The sequence below is a fragment of the Gracilinanus agilis genome, chromosome 4 (genome assembly GCF_016433145.1).
Source record: "Gracilinanus agilis isolate LMUSP501 chromosome 4, AgileGrace, whole genome shotgun sequence".
NCBI classification, from domain to species: domain Eukaryota; kingdom Metazoa; phylum Chordata; class Mammalia; order Didelphimorphia; family Didelphidae; genus Gracilinanus; species Gracilinanus agilis.
In genome coordinates this window covers 507,738,401-507,766,375 of record NC_058133.1, presented here as the reverse complement: position 1 = coordinate 507,766,375, position 27,975 = coordinate 507,738,401, and the positions used below count along the sequence as shown (strand labels likewise).

The following is a 27,975-nucleotide window of genomic DNA, read 5'->3' as shown; positions in this document are numbered from 1 at the left end:
TCTCTGTCTCTGTCTCTGTCTCTGTCTCTGTCTCTCTGTCTCTGTCTCTCTCTCTCTCTCTCTCTCTCTCTCTCTCTCTCTCTCTCTCCCTCCATTTTCCTATCTGTAGAATGAAGGGGTGGGACTAAATCAGACACTCTTAACCTAGAGTTTATGAAGTTGTTTTTAAAAAATATTTTGACCGCTATATTTTAATTGATTTTCTCTGTAATATAATTTTTATCTTATTTTGTTCATTTGAAAATACTCCTCTCAGAAGGGCTCTGTAGCCTTTCGTAGCCTACCAAAAAGTCCAGGGTACAAAAAAGGGTCCGAACCCTTGAGGAGCTGCTGAGGCCTTTCCACCTCGTATATTCTATGGCTCTCTGAATTCAGGAAACTTTGCCAACATAAAATAATTGAAAAGAAATAACCAGGAAGTTAAGAAACCAGGTCCAGCGTTGACATGTGGTAGACACATCAGTCTCCACTTGATTTTGTTCTTATTTTAAAAGACACGGCAGCCATAGAAAAGCCATCCAATGTCTGGAAGTTTCGTGAGCTGGTTGCCTATACTGAGCCGCCCAGTATTTCTCGAAGGTCCCTTCTTCTGTCTCTAAGGCCATGATCCTGCGCTCTTGCCATTTCCTATATATCAAATCACAAGAGGCGACTTTGATCGAGTCCCCATCAGCTGTGCATACCTCTGGATGGACACGTTGCCTCCCTGACCTCTCCTTCTCCAGGTCTCGGAGTCAGGGGTAAACTGAGGCAAAGCTGAGGCATTACATACCATCAATATCGGAATGGATGACATCGACGAAGCGGGCATCTGTGTGATCCAGCCGTTTGTCCGGGGGCTTCCCATTGAAGTAGGGGCCTGCGGGATCAAGGCCTGAAAGAGAGTAAGAATGGGCTTGGGCAGGGATGCGCCTCCACAGGAGCTTTGGGGATCGATTATTTGGGAGGCAGCTCTAAGAACACGAATCCTTTGGATACAAGCATCCTCGTCATCTTGGAACAGCCTCAGACATTTCCTATCTGTGTGACCCTGGGCAAGTCCCTTAATCCCCATTGCCTAATCCAGTGGTTCCCAAACTTTTTTGGCCTGCCGCCCCCTTTCCAGAAAAAATATTCCTGCGCCCCCTGGAAATTAATTTTTTTTAATTTTAATAGCAATTAACAGGAAAGATAAATGGCCCTGTGGCCATCACCACCCTCCTGGATCGCTGCAGCACCCACCAGGGGATGGTGGCGCCCACTTTGGGAATCACTGGCCTAATCCTTACTGCTCTTTTGCCTTGGAACAGATACTCGGTATCAAGTCTAAGACAGAAGTGAGGGCTTTAAAAAAAAAAAAGGAAGAGAAAGAAAGATGATGAAGATGGGGAAAAAATGATGATGAAGAATGAACAGAGAATGAAGAATATAGGAATGGAGGAGGGCAAATGTCCATATATTCAAGAAAAGGAAGAGATAGGCATCTTTAAGCTGGAGGTCAAGGAGTTTTGGTTCCTGATAAAATTGTTAAATCTACAATTAAAGAGGGGGTTAGTCAGGCCCTGGGTTCAAATCTGGCCTCAGACACTTCCTAGCTGTGTGACCCTGGGCAAGTCACTTAACCCCCGTTGCCTAGCCCTGACCACTTTCCTGACTTGAAACCAATACACAGCACTGATTCTAAGACAGAAGGTGAGGGGCATTTGGGGGGGTTTGTTTTGTTTCGTTTTTAAGGGGGTTGTGAAGAAGGGGTTAGAAGAAGAAATAGTGATCACCAAAGACCAGCAGGGCTTCCTCCAAAACAACTTAGGCAAGAACGACCTAATTGTTTTTTATAAGGTTACTCAACCGGTACATCAGGACAATGTTGTGGACCCAGCAGACAACTGTAGGTATGGATGGCACCAAGACAATGTCTCCTGTGCTCTTCTTGGGGGCAGGGTGGGGAAGTGTGGGATGGACAAGAGGCCGATTGTACCAGGGCGGTTCGGGGCTGTTTGAATAGCCACCGAGTCATCATTCGTGTTTCCTGGTCATTGGGAAGAGGAGGAAATTGAGGTTCAGAATGTGCCCAGAGTCCCACAGCTAGATTTGGACTTGGGTCTTCCTGCCTCCATGTCCAATGTCCAATCTACTTTGCCGATGGATAGACTGACAGCGCTGTGCAGTAAGAACTGAAAACTTGGGATTTCAGAAAAATAGGAGAAGATTTGTATGAACAGATACAGAGTTAAGTCAATGGAAGAGAGTAAACAAACAACACACCCAAGAACTACAATGACAATATAAATGAAAAGAGCCCTAAAATGAAGCCAAACTCTGAGGGATTGAAACAATCGTGAGAGATAAGAGGCAAAGATAAAGACAGCCTTAAGACCAGAGAGACCCGAGTTCCAATCCCACCTCGAACACAGTGGCTGTGTGGTCCTGGATAAGTCATTTAACATCTCGATGTTCCTAAGACACCAAATTACTGGGAGTTTTCTCATAGGAGGCTTCCTTATGCCAATAAGATCACAGGTCTAGTTCCGATACCAATAAAGATATGCGTATAAATAATACTTATCTCTTCTCTATATCCCATAGATATGCACACATGCACGCACACACACACGTAATTAGCAGTTGGTGAGTCTGAAGTCCAGACACCGGCAGGGCCACATTGTCCACGTAACAGAAAAGAAGACTCTGCCCAGAGGCAGCCCTCGGAAGAAGCCTTACCTGTAATTCTCCCAAGTTGCCCATCATACATCTGCCCAACAAATCCAGCTATGTGGGCCCCCAGGCTGACCCCAATCATGTAAATGTTTTCCAGACGTGCTCCATCGTCCTGTGATTCCAAGAGAGAGTCTCCATCAGTCGGGCAAACGCTAGCAAAAAGGAACCTTAAGCCGAGCTTCTTTGTTTCCCATTCCCAGATTTTTCCCCAGTAAAACTCCTCCGTGGCTCTCTCAGAGAAAACAAACACAGGCAGCTTTTAAATACTGTGGAGGCAGAGAGAAATTTTCTGGGCCAAACCGCCCGCTCCCACACTCATAGGTTGGCATTTGCACGTGTATTTACCTCGTCAAAGCAATCCAACCCAACAAGCAATTATTAAGTGTCTACTGTCTGCAAGGCCTACAGGGAACTAGGGGGTACGGTGGAACGTAGCTGGACTTGGGCTCAGGAAGATCCTCACTAGTGGTGTGACCCTGGACAAGTCACTTGACCTTTATCAGCCTCGGTTTCCTCATCTGTAAAATGGGATGATGTACTTCATGGGGTTGTTCTGAGGCTCTACTGATGGGTATATAAAGCACTTGGAAAACTATAAAGTGCTGTATAAATGGGAAGCCATTGTTGTCAGGAATAATGATTTTTTTAAGCCTACCATTGGGATTCCTAACATGTTTTGCCCCCTGGCCCTGCCACTGCAGAAGAGGGAGGAACCCTTTTGTAGTTGGCTCTGTGTCATGAGATAACCAGCCACCAAAGCCAGGCTAGCGCCTGAGAGAGAACAAAGCAGTAATGAGAGCAGCCCTCGTCCTCCACTGGAACCCTCCGGATGCCAGGAGGATCAGGGAAGGCTTCTGGCACATGAGCTGGATTCCCCATGGCAAACTCCTGGGATGTCATGGTAAGAGTCCCCCAAGATGGCCAGGTGAGGAGGGTTACAATAAATAAAACAAAAAAATAATACAAACAAACAAATAAATAAATGAATTGAAATAAATTGAAGATTAAAAATTAAAATAAATAAAAAATTGAATTAAGTTAAAGTAAATAAATAAATGAATCGAAATAAATTGAAGATTAAAAATTAAAATAAATAAAAAATTGAATTAAGTTAAAGTAAATGAATGAATGAATGAATGAATGAATGAATGAATGAATAAAATAAAAACAACAGTGAGAGCAGCCCGTGTTAGGTGGTACTAGAAGGTCTGCAGAACACTTTGCACATGGGATCTCAGCTGATTCTTACAACAACCCTTAGGAGTGGGTGCTCTTGTTCTCCCTATTTTACAGATGAAAACACTGAGACAGAGGAGTTTTTGTGACTTGCTCAGGGTCACACAGCTAGTATCTGAGCCTGGATTCGAACGTGTGTCTTCCTGAATCCAGACCCAAGGCTCTATCCGCTGCATCTCATAACTGCCTCCGCCAGCATCAAATGCTGCTGAAAGGGCAATAAATTACGACGAACATTTATAAACCCGTTGCAAATTCACAAAGCATTAGACTAAATAGAGGAGAACTCGGTGGATCCTCACAGCAACCCTGGAAGGCAGATGCTGTCATTATCCCCCTTTTATAGATGAGGAAACTGAGGCAAACAGGTGAAGATCACACACCTAGGAAGTATCCTAGGCAGGATTTGAACTCATGCCTCCCTTGATTTTAAATGTAGCGCTCTGCCTACTAGGATACCAGAAGTGTCAGATGCAAATAACATCCACATGGTTAAGATTCGTCTCATCACAGATTTGATCACGGGCTGCCTATTCAAAGGGAAAACAAAAAAGTCACTGGCCTCAAGGAGCACTTAGTCTACTAGGAGTAGCCACTTGGGAGGTCAGGAAAGGGTTTCCACAAGACATGACACATGAACTGAGAATGAAGGAAAGGGCCAGAGGGGAGGGAATCCTAGTAATGGAGGACAGCCTAGGTAAAAGCACAGAGATGGGAGATGAGAAGTGAGGAGAGTTTACCCAGAACACAGAACATGTGAAGGGGAATCAAGGCTGGAGCCAGATTTTTAAGTCCTGTAAAAGTCAGGAAGATTCTATTTTATCTATGAGTCAAGAGAGAACCTTTGAACCTGCTGAACAAGAGTGTGACTCATGCTTTAGGAAGGATATTTTGACTCTGTGGAGGACAGCTTCGAAATGGAACAGACTGGAAGCCAAGAGACCAATTAGAAACCATTGGAATAGTGCAAAAGTCCTGGGTAGCTCAGTGGATTGAGAGCCAGGCCTAGAGACGGGAGGTCCTAGGTTCAAATCCGACCTCAGACACTTCCCAGCTGTGTGACCCTGGGCAAGTCACTTGACCCCCATTGCCCACCCTTACCACTCTTCCACCAAGGAGCCAATACACAGAAGTTAAGGGTTTAAAAAAAAAAAAAAAGACCATGAAGGGTTGGGCAAAGAGATAGGCAAAGGGATGAGTTAGAGAGGGCAGAGGAGAGGGGTCCACTGGCCCTCGGGGTGCTGAGGAGAGAGGGTGGGGGTTCAGAGGGACGTCTGCCCCACACAGAAAGAAAGAAGGGAGGGAGGTAGAAGACAAGTGCTTTTCTTGACCCTACTCCTACTCCAAAGACCGTTGGAAGACCGTTCCCTTCCCATCTTCTTACATCATCCCCCAGCCCAGATTCTTTCTTGTCCCTCCAGCTCAGCTGAGCTCATCAGGATGATGAGATCCCAAGAGCAGAAACAGTGTTGTTGGACTGTGCATGACACACTCTTGTACGTAGGAACGATTTCTCAATGACTGTCACTGATGTGAACAGTCTTCTTACCAGCATCTGGTCGATCGTTTTCTTTAAGTTTTCAGCCACCTTCCAGGTGTAACCGGAGGCAATGCCGTAAATCAGATTAGCGGCTCCTCGGTTCCAGTCAACCACAATCACATTCATGTCTTCAATATGGAGCAGGGCCTCGACGAGCTCGTCCAGCCAGACTGGGGGGGAGCCCATCGGTCTATAGCCATGGATGATAAAAGTGGTTTTCTTGGTCCAGTTGAAGCTCCAAGAAAAGGCAGAATCGAGCAGTTGGGCGCACTTAAAGTTCTGATTCGTATACAGCAACAGCCTTACTTTGAGGTTCGTGCCTGCTAATGCACCGTGGAAGCCAACGTTGGTGAATTTGGGACATTGTTCATCTGTATCTGAAAGTCGGAAGAAGAAGGAAGTGATCAGATCAGCTCTTTACCAGCGGATCAGGGTGGTTTATCTGGGCCTGCTCCGACCCCAAACAGCTGTGAAAAATTTCTTTGATTCCTAGCAGTAACAGGGAACTTAGTTAAGTTAGTATCCTAGGCTACATTCATTGCTTTTTTAATATTTGGGGAGTGTGCAATCTCTGTGTGTAATCCTCTCAGATGGCCAATATTAGAAGTTGTAATCATAGTAGAACTATCAGAGCCCAAGTGTAGCTGCATTCCACTGTACCTCCTAGTTACCTGTAGATTTTGAAGACAGCAGACACTTAATAATTGCTTATTGGAAGGGAAAAGACTTGCACAAAAATATTTATAGCCACACTCTTTGTGGTGGCAAAAAATTGGAAAATGAGGGGGTGTCCTTTAACTAGGGAATGGCTGAACGAATTGTGGTATCTGTTGGTGATGGAATACTATTTTGTTCAAAGGAATAATGAACTGGAGGGATTCCATGTGAACTGGAAAGACCTTCAGGAACTGATGCAGAGTGAAAGGAGCAGAACCAGGAGAACCTTATACACAGAGACAGATACACTGTGGCACAATCAAATGTAACAGACTTCTCTACTATCAGCAATGCAATGATCCAGGACAATTCTGAGGGACTTATGAGAAAGAACGCTACCTACATTCAGAAGAAGAACTGTGGGAGTAGAAACAAAGAAGAAAAACAGCTGCTTGATCACATGGGTCGATGGGCATATGATTGGGGATGTAGACTCTAAATGATCACCCTAGTGTAATTATCAATAATATAGAAATAGGTTCTGATCAATGACACATGTAAAATCCAGTGCAACTGCTGGTTGGCTATGGAAGGGGAGTGGGAGGAGGGGAGGGGAAGAACATGAATCATGTAACCATGGAAAATTTTTCTTAATTAATCAATAAAAAAATAAAATTAATTAATTGATTGATTGATTTTTAAAAAAAGAAGGAGGTGGTTGTTAACAGACAATGTGGTACAATGGAAAGAGCACTGAGTTTGGAGTCAGAAAACCTGGGTTCAAATTCTGACTTTGTTACTAATCACCTTCAGGGCTTTGGGCACTATCCCTTACCCCTACCTTTGGCCTCAGTTTCCTTTTATGTACAATGAAAGGGTTGGACTAAATGATCTCTGAAATCCTTACTTGCTCAAGATCTTTGAACTTTTGATCTCTCTGGGACTCAGTTTCTTCATCTGGAAAATAAGGAGATTGGACTAGGTGTCCTCTGAGGTTCCTTCCAGCTATAGGATCCTAATGTCAGGTGCTAAAACCAATTTAAGTAGTATGAGCGCAAAGGAAACACTGGGCTGGTTCAGTTCAGGCTGAGATTGGTTTGTTTATATTCTCTTTCTCAACCTGTTAATCTATATATTTTCTATTTTTCAATTATATAACTATCTTCTTTACATTGTTGGTTGTGTCCGCATATATTGGGTATAAAAGTTTCTGATAATTTCTTTTATTTTTTCTTCATTTGTGTGAATTCTTCTTTACTATTTTTTAAATTACGGATATTTTGTTTTCTTTTCTTTTATTGATCAGATTAGCTAACGGCTTTTCTATTCACTTTCTTTTTAAAAACTGGTCATTTTTATTTATCATTTCAATAGTTTTCTTTTCTTTTCTTTTTTTTTTTAAACCCTTACCTTCTGTCTTAGAATCCATGCTAAGTATCATTCTAAGGCAGAAAAGCAGTAAGGGCTAGGCAATGGGAGTTAAGTGACTTGCCCAGGGTCATACAACTAGAAAGTGTCTGAGGCCAGATTTGAATTCAGGATCTCCTAATTCTAATTTTTATCCACTGAGCCACCCAGCTGTCCTTCATTAGGGTTTCCTTTTCCATTTCATCTTTTGATTGGAAATAAGTTCCATGTTTGTATTTAATTATGTTTAAAAACAAAACAAAACACTATCAAAGTACCTTCTTGGTTTCTGCTCCCATTTCTGAGTGGCAGGAATCTTGGAGCCAGCCACAGAACCATCCCTCCCTGACTCACAACAAACTCATGCTGTCAGGTAGTGAATTCTAGCTTCCCCTTTTACGGATGACTTTCTTGGCAGGAAGGGTTGGAAATACACAGATTGAACTGTTTACTTTCGTATCCCAGATTAGATATATCTTTACTACCTCCACTGAACTAATTATAGGAGGGTCTACGGCTTTCTTATTAAGTGACCAACAATATTCCTGGTGCCATGGAAGATACAAACCGTACAGATGGAGCATTGACTCTTTTTTTTAGTTGTTTTTTTTTTTTAATCCTTACCTTCCATCTTAAAATCAATACTATGGATTAGTTCCAAGGCAGAAGAGTGGTAAGGGCTAGACCAGGGGTTGGCAACCTTTTTGGCCCTGAGAGCCATAAACGCCACATTTTTTAAAATGTCATTTCCTGAGAGCCGTGCAGTGCTCCCAGTGCCGCTCCTGTAACAGCACCTGAAAAAAATGGACTTTATGGCTCCTGCAGAAAGAACCAGATATGGCTCGAGAGCCATACGTTGCCGACCCCTGACATAGTGGATAGTGTTCTGAGCCTCGAGTCAGGAAGACCTGACTTCAGACACTTGTTAGCTGTGTGACCCTGGGCAGGTCATTCCACCCTGTGGGTCTCAGTTTCCTCATCTGTAAAATTCGCTGGAGAAGGAAATAACAAACTAGCTGTGTGACCCTGAGCAAGTCACTTCACCCTGTTGATTTCAGTTCCTCATCTGTCCAATGAGCCGGAGAAGGAAATGGAAAACCACTCTAGTATCTTAGCTAGGTGACCCTGGGCAAGTCACTTCCCTCTGTTTGACTCAGTTTCCTCGCCTGTCCAATGAGCTGGAGAAGGAAATGGCCAGCCACTCCAGGATCTCTGCCAAGAAAACCCCAGACGGTCCCGGACACTCGGACACAGCAGAACAACCACAGAAGGCGGAATGCAGGATAAATGGGTGTTGATGGAATGGAAGACATTTTCTGTCAGCAGAGGAGCGGCCTGGACAGGAAAGGGGGCGATTCTCTGGCCGTCGGCAGCCTGTGCTGGGAGGGCGAGCGTGGCCGCCCTCGGCCCCTTGGGGACGTTCGGCGTCCTACTTCTGTAACCTCAAACTTGCTCCCTGACAAGGCCGGGTTGTTGTTCTGACTATCAGGAAGGCACCAGCGGAGAAAACACGCCAAACAGGTTTCGGAGTGGCGCCTTCTCCACGGCCCTCCCCCGCGGCCCCCCGTGCCCTAGTTCCTTCTCGGCCGCCTCCGGTCCCAGCAAAGCGGAGGCGAAGCTCAGCCCCCCCACGCTAAGCCTGCCTAACGCATGGCACGTCCAGCCGGGCTTCCTCAGCAGTGATGCACGTTTATGGAGCACCAGCGAGCTGTCTGCCGAGCAGAAGACACACAGGCACGGACGGCTCTCCATCTGGAAACGTTTATTAAGGGGGCAGCCGGGCGGCTCAGTGGATGGACAGCCAGGCCTAGATCCTAAGGTCCTGGGTTCAAATCCGGCCTCAGACACTTCCCAGCTGGGTGACCCTGGGCAAGTCACTTGACCCCCATGGCCTACCCTTACCAATCTTCTGCCTTGGAGTCAATACACACTATTGACTCTAAGACAAAAGGTAAGGGTTAAACAATAAATAAATTCCTAGCTGGATGACCCTGGGCAAGTCACTTGACCCCCATTGCCTAGCCCTTACCTCTCTTCTGCCCAAGATGGAAGGTGAGGATTTAAAAAACAATACTAATTTTAAAGTGACATGAATATAGTTATATAAAAATGAACATAACCTACTACGTGCCGGGCATTAAAAGAAAGTCCACGCCTCAGAGAGCACACAGCCAGGCAGCAGGCTGACAAATCAGGAAAACGCCTCCCACTCAGAACGCTCCCCTTGGGTGACTCTGAGTGAGATCTAACCTTTGGCTGCTATTTGTCTTACTTGGGACGATGGATGGGCCCTGGCGGAGGCGACTCCCCAGCCCCCAGAGTCACAGCCGTTTCTACAGCGGGGCTCTGGGAGGAGGGTCCTTCTCATTTTACAGGCCAGGAAACCGAGGCCAGGGGAGAGGGTCTTCTCCCTCCCGCCTCATCTGTTCTTGCTACCACACCACCAGAGCGGCTCGCATGACTCAAACTTCTTGAACTGGGAGGAGAACACAGCGGCAACGTCCCGGCCCCATCCTAGGCTCCCGGGGCTTGGGCTCAAAGGTGCCCAGATGCTGAGCCTGGAGGCCACCTCCTCCGGCCCCTTCCTTTTACTGAAAAGGAAACAGAAAAACAGAAGAGAGAGAAGAGGCCACAGAATCCCAGGAGCCCCTGGGGGGCCGCCTCCTCCCAGGGCCTCATTTCACAAACCAGACAAACAGATCCAGGGACGACTTGCCCAATCTTAAACAGGGAATGGGTGCGAAAGTCAGGATCTGCAAGGGAAGGAGGGGAAAAGAAGAGCGAAGGCGCAGTCCTACGCAGAAATATGAAGTGCTTCCTTTTCAGATCTTAATGCAATAAAAATTACATTTGGTAAAGAAAAAAGAAAAGAAGAGAAAAAACAAAAGAAAAGAAAAGAAGAGAGAAAAAAAGGAGAGGTGGAAGGAGAGAAGAAAATCAGGGCCGCTCTCTGAGTCTAGAATGAGGGAATGAGAGCAAGAGGCTGAGGAGGCAGAAGGCCCACATTCTAGTCTCAACAATACATATTTTTTTATCTTGTATATACTTTTTTTTTAAGAAAAATTTCCCATGGTTACATGATAGCAAAGCGTATTTGTAGCATGGTTTTGGTGAGACAGAGCTCTCTAATATTCCCTAGTGCTGTATTTTTAAATTTTTATTTTTGGGGCAGCTGGGTAGCTCAGTGAATTGAGAGTCAGGCCTAGAGATGGGAGGTCCTAGGTTCAAATCCAGCCTCAGACACTTCCCATCTGTGTGACCCTGTGCAAGTCACTTGACCCCCATGGCCCACCCTTACCACTCTTCCACCTAGGAGCCAATACACAGAAGTTAAGGGTTAAAAAAAATAAAAAAAATAAATGTTTATTTTTAACATTCATTTTCCTTTAAATTTTTACCTTTGAATGGATACTACTTTTGGTTCTAAGATAGAAGAGCAGTAACGGCCGCCCATCTCTAGAACTGATCTCAACCCACTGAGCTACCCAGCTGCCCCCTCTTGCATATGTTATTCCTAGAAGATATTTCTTCAATAGGGTCCAAGACATCCAGTCGGTCCATTTCCTCTTTCCCATGACAATTGAGGGTTCATTCCTATTCCTATTCTCTCTGCTTTCCTCTCAGATAAGATCCCACCCCCGAAACTGTCCAAATCTACCAGGAAATGGCGCGGTCATGACTCACCCTCCCCTTATAGCCCGGCTTCTAGAATTACCCTCATCCTTATCTCACACTGCCGTGGGAGTCCCAGGCACCTGGGCCACTCCCAGCACCTCCTTCCTGGCCGGCTCTCACCTGCCTCTGAACCTTGGCTCCCCAGACCCCCCTCCATATCTGTAGTCCAAACCTGGGAAGCCCCGTCCCATCTCTGCCGACTCAGAGTTTCTTCTTGATGTCATTCGAGCACCTTCCTGGATATACCTGCCTGCCCTGTCCCACGGGGGGCTCCTGGGCTCTGTCTCTTACTTTGGAGGGTTCCTGCTCAGTGCCAGGGGAGGGGCGAGCCCTGCCAGCTCTAAATCTAAGGAGCCTGGCTTTTCCTGTCTCATTCCATCCTAGGAATTCCCAGCCTCTAGCACAATGCTTGGCCTATGGTAGAAGCTTAATATTATTTTTATTTAGCTATTTTTTAGTCTTGTCTGACTCTTCATGACCCCATTTGGGGTTTTCTTGGCAAAGAATAACTGGAATGGCTGGCCATTTCCTTCTCCAGTTCATTTTACAAACGAAGAAACTGAGGCCAACAAAGTGAAGTGACTTGCCCAGAGTTATACAATAAGTTATTGTCTGAAGCTGGATTTGAACTCAGGTCTTCCTGACTCCAAGCCCCATACTCTATCCAATGCACCACTTAGCTGCCCAGAAGTGTAACATTCAAATTCAAATATATATATACATATGCATATGTATATATATTGCCTTATTATATTATATATTATGATATATAATGTAATTGTATATTTGCCTTATATTATATGTTACACTATATAATGTAATTACATATATTTGCCTTATTATATTATATATTATGATATATAATATAATTATATATTTCCCTTATTATATATTATACTATATAATGTAATTATATATATTTGCCTTATATTATGATATATAATATAATTATATATTTCCCTTATTATATTATATATTATACTATATAATGTAATTATATATTTCCCTTATTATATTATGATATATATGTAATTATATATGCTTTATTATATATTATGATCTATAATATAATTATATATTTGCCTTATATATTATACTATATAATGTGATTATATATTTGCCTTATTATATTATATATTATCATATATAATGTAATTATATATATTTGCCTTATTATATTATATATTATAATATATAATGTGATGATATATTGTCTTATTATGTTATGTAATTATGCATTATATAATTATTATATAATATACAATGTAATTGTATATCATAATATAATATTGTTATATTATATAGAATAATATATTATAGTATATGTCTTGCAAACCTTAAAGCTATATACCTGCGAATTCTTCTTATTATTGTTGTTGATAAATGTTTGCTGAATTCACAGGATCTGGAAAAGGGACCTTCATTCAAATACTGTGCACCCAAGTGCTGAATGTTAAACACCTACTGTGTGCTAAGTACTGTGCTAAATGCTGGTGGTACAAAGGCAGAAATGAAACACCCCCTCCTTCCCTCCTTCCCTCCTTTCATCCCTCCTTCCCTCCTTTCATCCTTCCTTCCTTCCTTCCCTCCTTCCTTCCTTCCCTCCTTCCCTCCTTCCCTCTTTCCTTCCTTCCTTCCTTCCTTCCTTCCTTCCTTCCTTCCTTCCTTCCTTCCTTCCTTCCTTCCTTCCTTCCTTCCTTCCTTCCAGAAGTCTAGCATTTGGAATCTAATATGTGCATATAAAATGTTTCACAATATACATACAAGGTAATCTGGTGGGGAGAGGCCCGGCAGATGGAGGGCCAGAGGGAAAGGCCCCTGGTAGAAGGTGGCGCCAGCTGGGCGTTCAAGGGAACTAAAGGATTAGAATAAAAAGGGAGGGCATTACGGGCACCCTCTTGTGCAAAGGAATGGGGAATGGGTGGGAAATGGAACACTATGTGTAAAGAGAAAGAAAGCAAGCATTTAAGGAATTCTACTCTACACCAGGCACAGATTAATTATTAAATCATTTGCTCTTCAAAACCAGTCTGTTCTTGTAAGATAGGTACCTTTATGCATCCCGTTTTACAGTTGATGCAACTGAGGCAGGCAGAGATGTAGTAGTTAAGAGGTCGGCTTAAAGTCACACAATTAATATTTGTCTGAAGTCAAATTTAACCTCAAGTCTGAGTCCAGCCCAGGGCTCTGACCACTGCACCCTCTTGCCGGCTACCCCCTTCAAAGGAACAGCGACAGGTTTAATCCATTTGCTGTTGCCTGAAAGTATTTACCAAATCTTAGATCAAACCACCGCTTCCTGCTGTGTGATGTTGGGCAAGTCATTTTCCCTTTCTGAACCTCAGTTTCCTCCTTTGTTAAACAAGGGGGCTGGCGCTGCTCTCTAGAGTCCTTAGAATGCTGACTTTCTGGGATTCTCTAATCATTAAACCTCTAAATATTTACTGAGCTCTGGGAGTCGCGGCCTCTCTAGCTTCAGTTTGGGTCCCAACCTTACAAAGTCCCCTTTAGCAACTCCTGGGGGATGGGAGGGAGGTTTCCAGAAGTTTAAGGAAGAAAATGGTGGCAAAATGCTTGATACCAGTGTCAGCATTCACTTGGGCTCTCGTGGGAAGGGCAGAGCCAAGCTCTTTCCGTGGTTGCATTCCTCTAGGGAACCCTCCTCTTGCTGTAGGGAAGAGCTTCATTCTTTGTGCCCCCACAGCCAACTCTAGTGCCTGGTATACAGCAGTCGCCTAATAAATGCTTCCCCATCGATTGATCCAATGCAGACTTAGTCTTTCCTGTTTCTAATCCTGTCCTTCGGTCAGATTGGAAGCGTTTTATGAATTGGGTACGAACAAATGTCAGGGAGCTTGTCGGGATCTCCTTTGGGGGGATCTTGGAGCCCTTCAGCACGGCCTCAGCTCCTCAGCCCTCATCCATCCCAGGGGAGAAGGGACCCCCCTCTGCCTGCTGCTCTGAAACTGCTGATCTGAATGACAAACTGGTCTTCCCGGCCCACCCCACAAGGCAGGACCCTTTCCCCTCCTCTCTAGCCCTTCACGTATCAATAAGTAAGCCGATTCCCTCCCAGAAGCCCCACCATTCTCACAGCTTTAAGGCAGAGAAAGGATGGTCCAATTTTTTAAAAAAGTGATGAAGGGAATCTTTGGGACAAGCTGATTGCCATTTCTCCTTGATGGGGATTGCTTTCTGCTGAAACGACTCCTTACTTTGTAGCCATCAGGCCGCAACGATGTTGGCTCGAATTTCTTTTTAGATTGTTTCATTCAAATCTAGCAAGGAGTGTGGTGAGTAGGGAAATGCTCTAGCTCAGGGGTTCGCAGACTTTTTGGGCCTGCCGCCCCCTTCCCAGAAAAAATATTCCTTAGCCCTCTGGAAATTAATTCTTTAAAATTTTAATAGCAATTAATAGGAAAGATAAATATACGTGTGGCCATCACCGCTCACCTGGATGGCTGCAGCACCCACTAGGGGGCGGTGGCGCCCACTTTGGGAATCACTGTCCTAGAGTGATTTTACAGATACAAAAGCTTGGGATTCATTTTTGGAGGCCAGGTGTCCAAGTGGATAGAGCACTGGGCCAGGGGGTCAGGAGGACCTGAATTCAAATCTTGCCTCAGACACTGGGCAAGTCACTTCACTGCTGCTTGCCTCAGTTTCCCCATCTGTCAAATGGAGGTAATAATAGCACTTACCCGGAAGGGAAAGATATTTGTAAAGTACCTGGCACAAAATAGGTGCTATATAAATGAGAATGGGAACTATTACTATTATTCATGGCCAAAGGGGTCAAATATGTTGGCGCCCCATTGGGGCAATAATCTCTAGACTCCCTTCTAGCTCAAAATTTACAATGCTGTTGGCCTATTAGAAATGATCCCATAGAGGGCAGCTGGGTAGCTCAGTGGATTGAGAGCCAGGCCTAGAGGCGGGAGGTCCTAGGTTCAAATGTGACCTCAGACACTTCCTAGCTGTGTGACCCTGGGCAAGTCACTTGACCCCCCTTGCCTTTAAAAAAAAGAAAGAAGGAAAAAAAAAGAAATGATCCTATAAAATACCATTGCTTATAGAAGGGTACACAAATTCAGCAACTTTGTTACTACCTCGTTAAACAAAAATATCTTAAAATTTAAAAAAAAACACCAAAATCCTGTAGGTATGTATGTAGAGCCCTCTTGTCAACTCCAGGAGAGGGGAGGGAAGAGGGGAGGAAGACAACATGAATCATGTAACCATGGAAAACTTACATGTAAATTTGTTATTGTAATAAAAATTAAAAAAAAACATTAAAAAAAAACACCTATATGTAACAGAGGTACCTATTTCCTTATAAAAATACTGATGCTAATGCCTAGCTGAAGTTCCTCCAAGGAGACACTCATCTCCTCTCTCCGAGCCTTTTCTTTGGCTGTCCCCCAAGCTTGGAATGCCCTCTGGTCTAATTTCCTCCTCTTAGTTTTCCATGGCTTCCTTCCAGCCTCAGCCAAATCCCACCTTCACCAGGGGGCCTTTCTGTTCTTCCTCTTCTCCCTCCTCTAACTGCTAGTGCCTTCCCAGAGATTAGGTTCTTACTGTTTTTTGACTAGTTATTATTGTGTTTGCCTCCTCCATTAAAAGGTAAGTTTCTTGAGGGCAGGATCCATTTTTGCCTTAAAGGGGGGGGAGGGCAGTGGATTGAGAGTCAGGCCTAGAGATGGGTTCAAATCTGGCTTCAGACACTTCCCAGCTGGGTGACCCTGGGCAAGTCACTTGACCCCCATGGCCCACCCTTACAGCTCTTCCACCAAGGAGCCAATACACAGAAGTTAAGGGTTCAAAAAAAAAAATTTTGGCTAGGGGGCAGCTGGGTGGCTCAATGGATGGAGAGCCAGACCTAGAGATGGGAGATCCTGAGTTCAAATCTGACCTCAGACACTTCCTAGCTGAGTGACCTGACCCCCATGGCCCACCCTTACCACTCTTCCACCAAGGAGCCAATACACAGCAGTTAAGGGTTAAAAAAAAAAGTCCCTAGCGCCTTGCGTTGAGACGGACACATAGGAAATGCTTATGGCCCAAATCCCACCTCCCGGGTGTAACTGCGGTTCCCTGAAAACGCCAAAGCGATGACCTGGGTGAAAGGTCTGCATTGTTCCTACATTGCCAGCTGCCTGACCAACAGACCCAGCCTGGTCAGAGGCTTTAGCTTCCGACTGTATGACTCGAATGTTTCAAACATAAGTCATGCTTGGATCTTTAGCTAAAAAAAGAGAGAGAGAGAGAGGCGCTCCCCACTGCATTCGCTTACACCGGAGCTCCCGCCTGCGGACTACTCCATTCAAATCTGACCAACTTTTCCGAAGCTGAAAAGTCGTCGGGATTTTAGCTGAGAAAAAAGGCTATTCGACGGGCTCCCAAGGCCAGGCTGTTTAAACGTCTAGATCTTGAAGGGAGGGGCAAACAGAAAGCAAATCATCTGTTTCTTCTTTTTTAAAAAAAAAAGCTTCTTGTGTGACCCTGGGCAAGTCACTTGACCCCCATTGCCTACCCTTACCACTCTTCTGCCTTGGAGCCAACACACAGTATTGACTCCAAGGCGGAAGGTGAGGGTCATAAAACAAACAAACAAATAAATGAAATAATAAAAAAAAAATTAAAAAAAAGTTTCTTCGTTCATTCCGTTGCCCCGACGTGTTTAAGATGCAAAATGAGAAGAGCCCAGCAAGCATTTCTTCCTTTTAAAAATGAAAAAAACAAACAAACAAAAAACCCCATAAACAGCCCCCCTTCTCCCCCCCGCCCCAAACTTTCAGGCCAGAACTCACCGGAGCTCACCAGCCACGCCAAACAGAGGACGAAGAAGAATCTCAGCATGGGGAAAGGAGGAGGGCGAGCCCGGGACCAGGAGGGGTGACTCGGCCACACGGTCTCCCCACTCCCGATTCGGAAGCTCTCTCGGTCTCAGCTTAGATAACTCAGCCAGAGGTGGAGTGACAGCAGGAAGTGAGCGACAAGCCAGTGAATGGGAAGGTTGGCCTCTCCCCACGCGCACACACACTCGCACTCACCTGGCCAGAGCCCGAACTCCTCCTCTTTTCCCAGAAAGGTCAGGTGGTTCCCCCCAGCCGCCCCCCCCCCAGGTCCTTCTGGGGCTCCTCCGAATCCAAGAATTCATATTTACAAAGTGATGAATGCAAAATCGTTTCAAGTCTCTGTGGGTGGCTCACCGGTAGCTTGGCTTGGAGTGTGGAAATCGCGAATGACTTCAGTCTCGCTTTTTTTTTCAACTCCCACCCTTGGGAGCCAAACGAACAAGAATGGGCAGAGGCCAGCCTGGGGAGGGATCCAAATGACACTCCGAGCTGTGAGCAGACTGAAAGCCCAGGACGGGAGGCTTCAGCTGGAGAGAATGATGATGATAACAATAACAACAACAATGATAATAATAATAACAACAACAACAACAATAACAACAACAATAATAATAACATCAATAACAACAACATCAATAACAACAACAACAATAATAACATCAATAACAACAACAATAATAGCAATGATAATAACAACAACAATGATAACAATGATAATAACAACACCAACAATAATAACAATAACAATAATAATAACATCAATAACAACAACAATAACAGCAACGATAACAACAACAATAACAACAACAACAACAACAATAACAATAATAACAACAACATCAATAACAACAATAACAACATCAATAACAACAACAATAATAGCAATGATAATAACAACAATGATAACAATAATAACAACAATAACAACAACATCAATAACAACAACAATAACAACATCAATAACAACAACAATAATAGCAATGATAATAACAATGATAACAATAATAACAACAATAATAATTTCATTTACAAAATGCTTTTCATCTCATTTAACCCTCACGGCAATCCTTCAAATTGGGCACTATTCTTTCCATTTGAAGAGTAGGAAACTGGGGTTCATAAGGGTTAAGGGGGTTTATCCATTGCCTCATAGCTAGGGAATATCAGAAGCAGAATTTGAACCCAATGCCCCCTCCTTTCCTTCTTCTTCTTCTTCTTCTCTCTCCCTCCCATGCCAATATTTCTCAAAATATGGAAGACCCATTGTATTTCCATTCGGTTGCAAGAATGCATTTGCCCCCCCAAAAAAGCGTTTCCGATTGAATTCTTCATTTTCTTGCTTTTTCATTTACGTTGTTATTTTTTTAAGTGTGTGATTTCCTCATTGGGGGGCATCCTCTTCAAACCCGGAGCCCCCAGGCTCCCGCTGCCCTTGAAAGTAGTTTGTAAGTAACTGTGGGAAAGGAAAAAAACCAACCCACATGCCCTAGTGGCAACCCTCTGTGCATGTAACTAGTCTGGGCACGGCTCCAACTTTTTTGTCTTGTAGAACATAAGCCCCTTACTGAGTTTAGTGACTTTGGGGCCTTAAATCCTTTTGAGGAACTGCAGCACAATCACAAATAAATTTGGTATAAATTAACCACCCCACAAAGATTTATTAAGTGCCTGCCATCTTTTCCATCTTTGCAAAGATGAGGAGCCCTGGGTACGGAATGATGCCTATGCTGGCAGGTTCTTTTGACTTGTTTAGTTCTGATGAACTGCTTCTCCCCCCACCTTATTCTTTTGTATTCTTCTTTACAAGGAGTAGTTTCCTAAGGAGTGGAGTGAAAAATGTGTCAGGAAAAGAAGGTGGTGTAAAAAGAAAAGATTAAGAAACTTAAAAAAACCCCAAACCTAAACCCTTTATTCTCCGTGTTATCAGTTCCAAGGCTTTTTAGAAGAGGGGTAAGAGCTAGGCAATGGGGGGAAGTAACATGGCCAGGGTCACACACAGCTAAAGTCTCTGACGTCAGATTTGAACTCAAAACCTCTCATCTCTAGGGGTGGTTCTTTTTTTTTTTTTTTTTAACCCCTTAACTTCTGTGTATTGGCTCTTAGGTGGAAGAGTGGTAAGGGTGGGCAATGGGGGTCAAGTGACTTGCCCAGGGTCACACAGCTGGGAAGTGTCTGAGGCCGGATTTGAACCTAGGACCTCCCATCTCTAGGCCTAACTCTCAATCCACTATGCTACCCAGCTGCCCCCTAGGGTTGGTTCTTTATTCAATGAGCCATCTAGCTCCCCCTATTAATAAATATTTTAAAACAGAAGGGAAAAGAGGAATAAAAAGCTCCTTGAAGATAAGAATAATCTCACCTTTATGTTTATAAACCCAAAGTCTAGCTTGGTGTCTGGCATATTTGTTGTTGTTTTGTTGATTAGTTATGCCCCACTCTTTGTGATCCCATTTGGTGTTTTCTTGGCAAAAAAGACATTGGCACAGTTTACCATTTCCTTCTCCAGTCTGGTATATATTAGACATTTAATATATGTTTATTGACTGAATGTGAAGTCACAGGCCCTGACTTCTGCTGCTTTCTACCTGTATGACACATTCGTTTCTCTGTGCCTCAGTTTCCTCAATTGTAAAATAAGGGTTTGGACTAGCTGATGTCTGAGGTTCCCCGTGTGAGCCCATGAGCCTATAATACTTCACTGACCAGAGCTTTAAAGACACGAGCTTTGGAATTCTGGGATTTTTTTTTTATTGTTCTTCTTTTGGAAAAAAGGAAATGAAATACAAAAAACTTAAATGGAGAATGCCAAATGTGCCAGAGTTTACGACATCCAGTTTGGCACCAATTTAAAGTAACATCGAGGCTAAGGAACCTGCATCATACACTTTGGTCTCTGGCCCCGAATAACTGGAGTACATCCAGGTAGAGGAGGAAATGAACAAGGCATGAGAAAGTAAGACTGATCTAGAGGTAACAGCTCCTACCTGGCACTTAAAAGCTCATTAAAGTAATCTACAGCTCAGCTGCATCCACCAATCTTCTCTTTGCCTGCAGCAATGGGCATCCTAAATAAAACCACTCACTCTGGCCCAACCCCAAGCTTTTCTCTCTTCCCAGAAGGCAAGTGCTGGGATGCTAAAGAGAGAAATCAGATCCATTTTGGTTTTTGAAACCTTAGGGCTTACCAAATTTGAGTGGATGGATGGATGGATGGATGGATGGATGAAAAAGCATTTGAGTGTTAGAACAAAGTAGGTACTTCATAAATGCTTGTTAATCCATTTATTTATACTTATTTGTGATTATGTTGAAAGGCCCCAAAAGTCACATGACCTTTGACCAAGTGTTATCTCTACTGGACCTGTGTCCCCAAAGAGATCAAAGAAAGAGGAAAAGGACTCACACTTGTCAAAGGTGGAATCTAGGAACCCCCAAAATTGCAGCCTATTGTGATAATGAGATTAAATCTACCTTGCCCATTCTCAAATCTAATCATCAAAAGTGTAAACAACTCCACTTAACTCACAAGTTGGGAGGTCTGTGACCCACGTGTGCTAGAGTGAGTGATGAATCAGAGTTTACTGACTGCCTCCTGGGCAGTCCTAAGAAAAGCGTCTGTTGTGATTGGACACGTAAACTAAGAGGGAGACACAAGAAGTACACAAGAGAAGCCCCTTTAAAAGAGAGTTCAGCTAGTTCAGTGTCTCTCTTTTCTTGTTCATGACTTGGATCTGGAGGAGCACTGGCTGAGACTTTGGACTAGGTGAGATTGCTCTTAATCTCTCCCTTGAAATTACATATGGGGAGTGTTAAGACTAAATATTCTTGGATTCTCTGAAGGAACTCTCCTTTCAAGAGAGGACCAGAGACTGAAGCTTTTGCTTCCATTCATCCCTGACCCTCGGGCCTCAGGGACTCTCAGTTCAGCCTTCTCTGATTAAGGACTAGTTAAATCTGCCTGGGTTGAGCCAGGGGCTGGAGCAAATTACTCAGTGTGTTAGATTATTTATTCTATCTTATTCTCTCTCTAATTTTCTTACACTCTCTCTCTCTCTTCTCATTTGTAAATAAACTTCCATAAAAGTCATTTTGACTTGAGGTTATTCTTTAATTGGGGATTGATAATTATTCAATTCCCTGGTGACCACACCTTTAAATAGTAATATATCCAATCAAAACCCCCTTTTCCCTCTTACATTAGTGAGATTTGATGATCTAGGCTACAAGTTTGGAGGTTTCTAGATTCCACGTTGACACACTTTTTGTGGTACCAAAGATCTGGAAACTAAAGGAATGCCCAACAATTGGGGAATGGATGAGTAAATTATGATGTGTGAATATCATGGAATACTACATACTGTGTAAAAGGAAAAGAGGATTTCAGAGACATCTGGGGAGACTTATTTGAACTGATACAAAGTGAAGGGAGCAGAACCAGGAGATCAATTTATCCTAAGCAAAAATTGATTGCAAAAATGAACAATTTTGAATAATTTAATAAAAGTGATCAGTGCTATGAGCAATGATGATTCCAGAGAATCAATGATGCAAAACAAAATGTTACTTCCTGCCTAAGAGGCAAAGGAATAATAAGCAGGATAAAGCATATTTTTGAAATGACTCATATAGGAATTAATTTTGCTTGACTATGCTTACTAAAAGCAAAAAAAAATTGTCTTCTGTCTTAGAATAGTTATTAAGTGCGGATACTAAGGCAGAATAGAGGTTAAGGACCAGGCAAGTGAGTTTAAATAACTTTCCCAGGGTCACATAGCTAGATTTGAACCCAGGACCTTCAATCTCCAATCCTGACTGTCCACTGAGCCTCTGACTATATTTATTTGTTACAAAAGTTTTTATTTTTCTTTTCCTTTTTATTTTGGGGGAGTGGGAAGGAGAGGAAAATACTTAATCATTGAAAATTAAAATGTAATTTTCAAAATAATGTAAGCTTTGGGCGGATACCAATGCTAGTTACCTTGGCAAGTCACAACTTTTCTGGGCTTTCACTTCTCTTCTACAAAATGGGGGAGGGATTGGACTAGAGAACCCCTGAGGTATCATCCAGCTCTGAATTTATGATCCTAATGTTTTTGTTTGTAGAAGCCAGCCAACAAGTATGTGCCCCTTTTTGGATAAGCAATAAAAATCGGTATCTGTCCTCCAAGAAGTTAAATTCTTGGAGAGGGAGGAGGAAGACACTACCAGTTCATAGATAAGTAAATGCAAATATGAAAAGAATATCAAGTGATTTGGAGGGTGGGAAACCTTAACTACTGGAAAAGAACAAGAAGGGCCTCATCTGGGTGCCATTTTGGGCCAGTCAAAACAAGGGAGGAGAGAGAGGGAATGGATGTGAGAGGGAGTAACTATTAATTTGCTAACAAATACTTAGGGACCATCCTTAATACATGTTTAGCATCTCCTTAGGTGGTTATGACCTGAGGGTATGTACACAGAAAAAGGGTCCGCACAGGGTCCGCACATTTTTGTGGAGCTCTGCCCATCTGACAAGTTCAAGCATTGGCTTCTAGAATTCCAGACCTGGAGGGGACCTTAGAGATTTGCTCGATGGCTGCTCTTCATCGGACTGATGAATCCAAGTGATTTCCTTTGGTGTATTAGTTGCTGATGACTGGCCTGCTAGTGGCACCAGAAGATGCCAGTCATTGGGTTGTGTTCGCCATTTTGTATAAGGGGAGAATCCCACCGTGGCTTGGTCTGTCTAGTCACCGAGGACAGCTTCTCAGGTCATAGAATGGATGTGTACTACGGATTAGGACAATGGAAATTTGAGTGCCAAGAGATTTCAAAGATCTGCTCAGACTTTTTAAAATCCTTACCTTCTGTCTTAAAATGGATACTAATTATTGAATTCAAGACAGAAGAGCTAAGCAATTGGAGTTAAGCAATTTACCCAACGTTACCCAGTTAGGAAGTGTCTGAATACAGATTTAAATCCAGGATCTCCAGTCTCCAGGCCTGGCTCAACAAGCTGCCAATATCTGAATCTTATAGATACTTGGAATAATCCTGGGTTGTTTCAATGTAGTGGCATGTTATTGTAGTGCAAGAAATAATGTGGGAAAATTCAGAGGAGCTTTAGGAAGAATATGTTAAACTGGAAAAAACACAGAACTATTTAATAGTCAGAAAAACCACATCTTTGATCAGGAGAGGGATAAACAGTATAATCCTCAGGCCTCCACACAGAGCCCAAGGCTCTGGTGACTCTGGGTATGGTGTCTCTGGGAGTGCCCCCTCACTAGATGACAATTCCAAAGCACCATAGAATTTGGGGAACTTGTATACCTCTTGGGGAACTGAGGACAGGAGTATAGTTGATTGACTTTACAATGGCTACAAAGAAATGAGGAGTTCTAGACAGGATTATCAGGGAGAGGCTGATGCTTTATAATAGACACAAAAGGGAAAGATTCAGTCTAGGGCTGGGCTACCTGAGAAAGGACTTTGACTCAAAGGGAGAAACTACCAGGACAAAAAACTTAACTTAATTACTTGACACCTTAGTCTGAAACTTGTGAAGTTGAGATTTCCCTCTGGAAGAAATTCTCATGTGACAAGGTCAAGCTGAGTTCTTCAGACCTCATGCAGCTACAACTGGGGGTTCCCTTAGTTTCTACATTGACAAATATATGAACTGATCATAATAATAATGGACAAACATCTCTTTAGCATGTTGAGGCTTCTAAATAACTTTTGTAAGATTTAAATGAATATGTAATAACTACAAGTATTATATTTATAAAGTTTATTAATAATCACTTGAAGTAGAGAGAAAATAAACTAAAAGTGATAGGAGTACAAACAGAATTATCTAACAAAAAGTAAACCCAGTTGAGTAAGTTCTCCAGCTCTCTTCCACTACTGCCATCAAGGGAGAGAGAGAGAGGCGGGGTTACACAAAATTGATATCCTCCCTACATTAGCACATAAAGTGGGATGCTGAGAATTGTAGTTTTAGGGTTCAGATTCTGATACACACTTTACACATGTGATATCATTTCATCCTTATAATATAAAATAAAATTGTTAGGAATACAGTTTAAATGTGCACGTATGTGTAATTATATGGAGAAATAACTGATTTTTAAAAGATGTCAATACAGGGGGCAGCTGGGTAGCTCAGTGGATTGAGAGCCAGGCCTAGAAATGGGAAGTCCTAGGTTCAAATCTGGCCTCAGAAACTTCCCAGCTGTGTGACCCTGGGCAAGTCATTTGACCCCCATTGCCTACCCTTACCACTCTTCTGCCTTGGAGCCAATACACAGTATTGACTCCAAGACGGAAGGTAAGGGTTTAAAAAAAAAAGTCAGTAAAACATTTTTCATTTTAATTTGTTTTTATTCTGGACTATATAAAAATTGAATGACATGAGCATTCTGAAACAGAAACAGAAGATTGTACATAGAACCATAACAAAGCTACCTCACAACAAACCTCAGAGGTATTATTAGGAAACCGAGGCAGCCAGAGTTTCAGTGAATTGTCCAAGGTTCCTTCTATAGCTAGTAACTAAGGCTGAATTTAAACTCTGGTCTGATTCTAGGCCAGATTCTCTGTGTACTATGCTTCCCCCTACTTGTCTCATGAATCTTTCTTCTACCCGGTTGTGTTGTTCAGTCATGTCAGACACTTCAGGACTCCACTTGGGATTTTCTTGGTAAAGATACTAGAGTGATTGGCTATTTCCTTCTCCAGCTCATTTTCAGTTGAGGAAACTGATGCCAACAGGGTTAAGAGACTTGCCTAGCATCACAAAGCTAATAAATGTCTGAGGTTGGATTTGAACTCAGGAAGATGAGTCTTCCCGACACCAGACCTAGCACTATGCCAGTTAGCTGCTCCTTCTGTATAGTTTACTTTTCTTTTAAAATATATAACAGATGTCAGAGCCAAGATGGTACAGTAGCAGCACAGAAAGCTGGAATTACTCTGAGAATCTTCCCAAATCAACCTTTCAAAACAAATATAGGAGTCACAGAATCAACAAGGGGACAGAGTAAAATAAATCTTCTGCAAAAAACAAATTGAAAGGTAGGCAGAGAGGGTGTATTTTATTGGGGTGAGAGGGGAGTTGGAAGTAAAACTGTGCACAAAGGAGTACAAGCTGCTCACCCCCCTACTTAATGCAGCAGGTTCCAAACCTGGGGACAAGCCAACTTCAAGACCCTGGGACCCTGCCTAAACCAACAGCAGAGAGCCCATGCCCACTCCATGAAGTTCCAAGCCCTGACACAACCCCAGAGCAAGGGAGTCCTTGCCTGGCTGGTGCTAGCCCAAGGGGAAGCCCAGTGCCCTGCTCAGGCCTGCACTGAGGCCCCAAGCCTCAGGGCAAGGCAGCTCACAGTGCTCTGAACTCTGTGAGTCAGCAGCAATTCCTAGAGGAGATTGAATCAGCAGCAGAAGGTAGCTTTCAGAGTTCCCAGTCTACAGGTCATCATACCACCTAGGAAGAACTAAAACTTGCAGAAACCCAAAAATAGAACTACGGGAAACTGCAAGGAAAAACTGAAGTTTAATAGAGTTCATCCTCTAGCCTGAGAACAGAGCCCACCTTTAAGATATAAGTAAAAGTAAAAAAAAAATTGAGAAAATAAGCAAACAACAACAACAAAAACACCTGACCACAGAAAATTTTTATGGTGACAAAGAAGAGCAAGGCACAGACTCAGTAAGAGACAATGAAATCAAAACAGCCACATGCAAAACTTCAAAGAAAAATGGAATTGATTTGATGATCTAGAGGAGCTCAAAAAAGAATTCAAAACTCAAGTAAGAAAGGTAGAAGAAAAATGGGAAAGAGAAATGAAAGTAATGCAAAAAGAAAATAACAGCTTAAAAAGTAGAATTGGCCAAATGGAAAGAAGTACCAAAATACAATGAAGAAAAGAGTGTTTTTTAAAAATTTAGAATATTTTCCCATAATAACATGATTCATGTTCTTTGCCTCTCCCCCACACCCCTCCCCTCCTCATAGCTGATGTGCAATTCCACTGGGTTAGAAAAAAGTTTTTTAAAAAATAGAATTGATCAACTAGAAAAAGAGATACAAAAATTCAAAGAAGAAAAGAGTTCCATAAAAAGTAGAATTAAACAAATGGAAAAGGAGGTTCAAAACTATACATGAGAAAATCATTGTTTAAAAATTATATTGACTAACTTGAAGGTAATGATTTCAAGAAACATCAAGAAACAATAAAACAAAATCAAAATAATGAAAAAATAGAAGAAAATATTAAACATCTCATTGAAAAAAAAAACAAAACTAAGCTTGAAAACAGATCCAGGAGAGACAATCTAAAAACAATTAGACTACTTGAAAGTCATGCTCAGGCCTGCATTGAGGCCCCAGTGCCTAGACATTGTAAGGGGGGAAAAGGGGTTTTATTGGTTCAATATATTAAAAGGTGGTTGCCAGAGGATTGAACTATTATCAATCCTCAATTAAGAATAATCTTAAGTCAAAATTGACTTTTATGGAAGTTTACTTACAATTAGTTTTTCTGGGAAGATGGTGGCTTAGACAGAGTGAATCTTTAAACCTCTGTACCCTTACACAAGAGATAGAAAACAATGCACTTTGAGAAGAAAGAGGACCAAATCAAATAATGGGACAGAGCAGGGGGAACCCTACTGCTGCATAACTAAAGAGGTACGCCAAGAAAAAGGTTTCAATTCTTGAACTGTTGGATCTTAGGGCATAGAAGCGGAATCCCAGGATCCTAGGATGCCTCCCTCACATGCTGTGTGGAGTCTCCAGTGGCCCAGGGAAATCTCAGGGCCAGGGGGCACACCGGTTGGGAGAGAGGCCTTGCTGACACCAGACTCAGGGAGTTGAACACAGGCACTGGAGAGGTGACTGGAGGAGAAAACCAGAGAAACACAGCAAAAACGCCTGGAAGATGGTGGCTTAGAGAGAGCCAAATCTCAGACCACAGACAGCTTGTCTTCCTCATACCGAGACAGAGAATGCAGAGCTTCAAGAGGAAAGAAAATCAGATCAAACACAGCAGACAGCACAGGGGGACCCCACTGCTGGAGAGCTCAGTTTAGCTAAAATACTCCTTCTTGTTCCCCCATGTTTTTTGGGGGTTTTTTTGTTGTTTGTTTGTTTTTCCCTCCCCTCAAGGTTTTAGCCTCAGGACAGATTAAGCAGTAAGATTAATCCAATCAATACAGGATTAATCCCAGCAATTAGACAGACAAGAAGTCTTCAGAGGGCAGAGAAAGTAACTACAAACCTCCATTGCCAGCTGGAGGAAGATCTTTCATCAAAGATCATTAAATACATCTGCTCAAACTAGCATAACAAGGAAGGAAAAATATGAGTAAGCAATAGAAAAAGAGAAAAGAAATGACAATTGACAGCTTCTTTCAAGGAAGTGAAAAGAGAGCAAATGAATAGAAATAGAAGAAAAGGAAGTAGTTCCAGAGAACTGGACACAGGCTTTGGAAGATCTCAAATTTCAATTAACTCAAGAATTTAAAATTCAATTAACTCAAGAACTTCAGGAATTCAAAAAGCAATCAAGAGAGGCTGAAAACAATTTGAAAAAGGAAATACATGAACTAAAACAAGAAAATAAAGTCTTAAAAGCCAGAATTGGCCAGCTTGAAAATGAAGCAAATAAGGCAAAAGATGATCTTCAAAGAAAATCATACCAGAAAGAGAAGGATGACCAAAGAGCGAGGGATGAAATTCAGTCTTTAAAAAACAGAACTCAACAACTAGAAGCAAATGACTTCACAAGGCAGCAAGAATATATAAAACAAAATTTAAAAAATGAAAAATTTGAGAATATGAAACACCTCATTGATTCAACCAAAGATCTGGAGAACAGAGCTAGAAGAGACAATTTAAGAATTATTGGTTTACCAGAA

At 42.7% G+C, this 27,975-nt stretch overlaps 1 protein-coding gene across 1 annotated transcript in view; it reads right to left on the bottom strand.

Annotated features, from left to right (window-relative positions):
• Positions 1 to 27,975, bottom strand: part of LIPH (lipase H) — a 70,644-nt gene that overhangs the window by 16,204 nt on the left and 26,465 nt on the right. The window contains exons 2-6 of the mRNA XM_044675640.1: positions 10,226 to 10,290; positions 9,974 to 10,128; positions 5,483 to 5,850; positions 2,701 to 2,809; positions 773 to 874 (exon numbers count right to left, since the gene is read on the bottom strand). Of these exons, the coding sequence (XP_044531575.1) occupies positions 773 to 874; positions 2,701 to 2,809; positions 5,483 to 5,850; positions 9,974 to 10,128; positions 10,226 to 10,290 (799 nt within the window). The remainder of the gene's footprint in view (positions 1 to 772; positions 875 to 2,700; positions 2,810 to 5,482; positions 5,851 to 9,973; positions 10,129 to 10,225; positions 10,291 to 27,975) is intronic.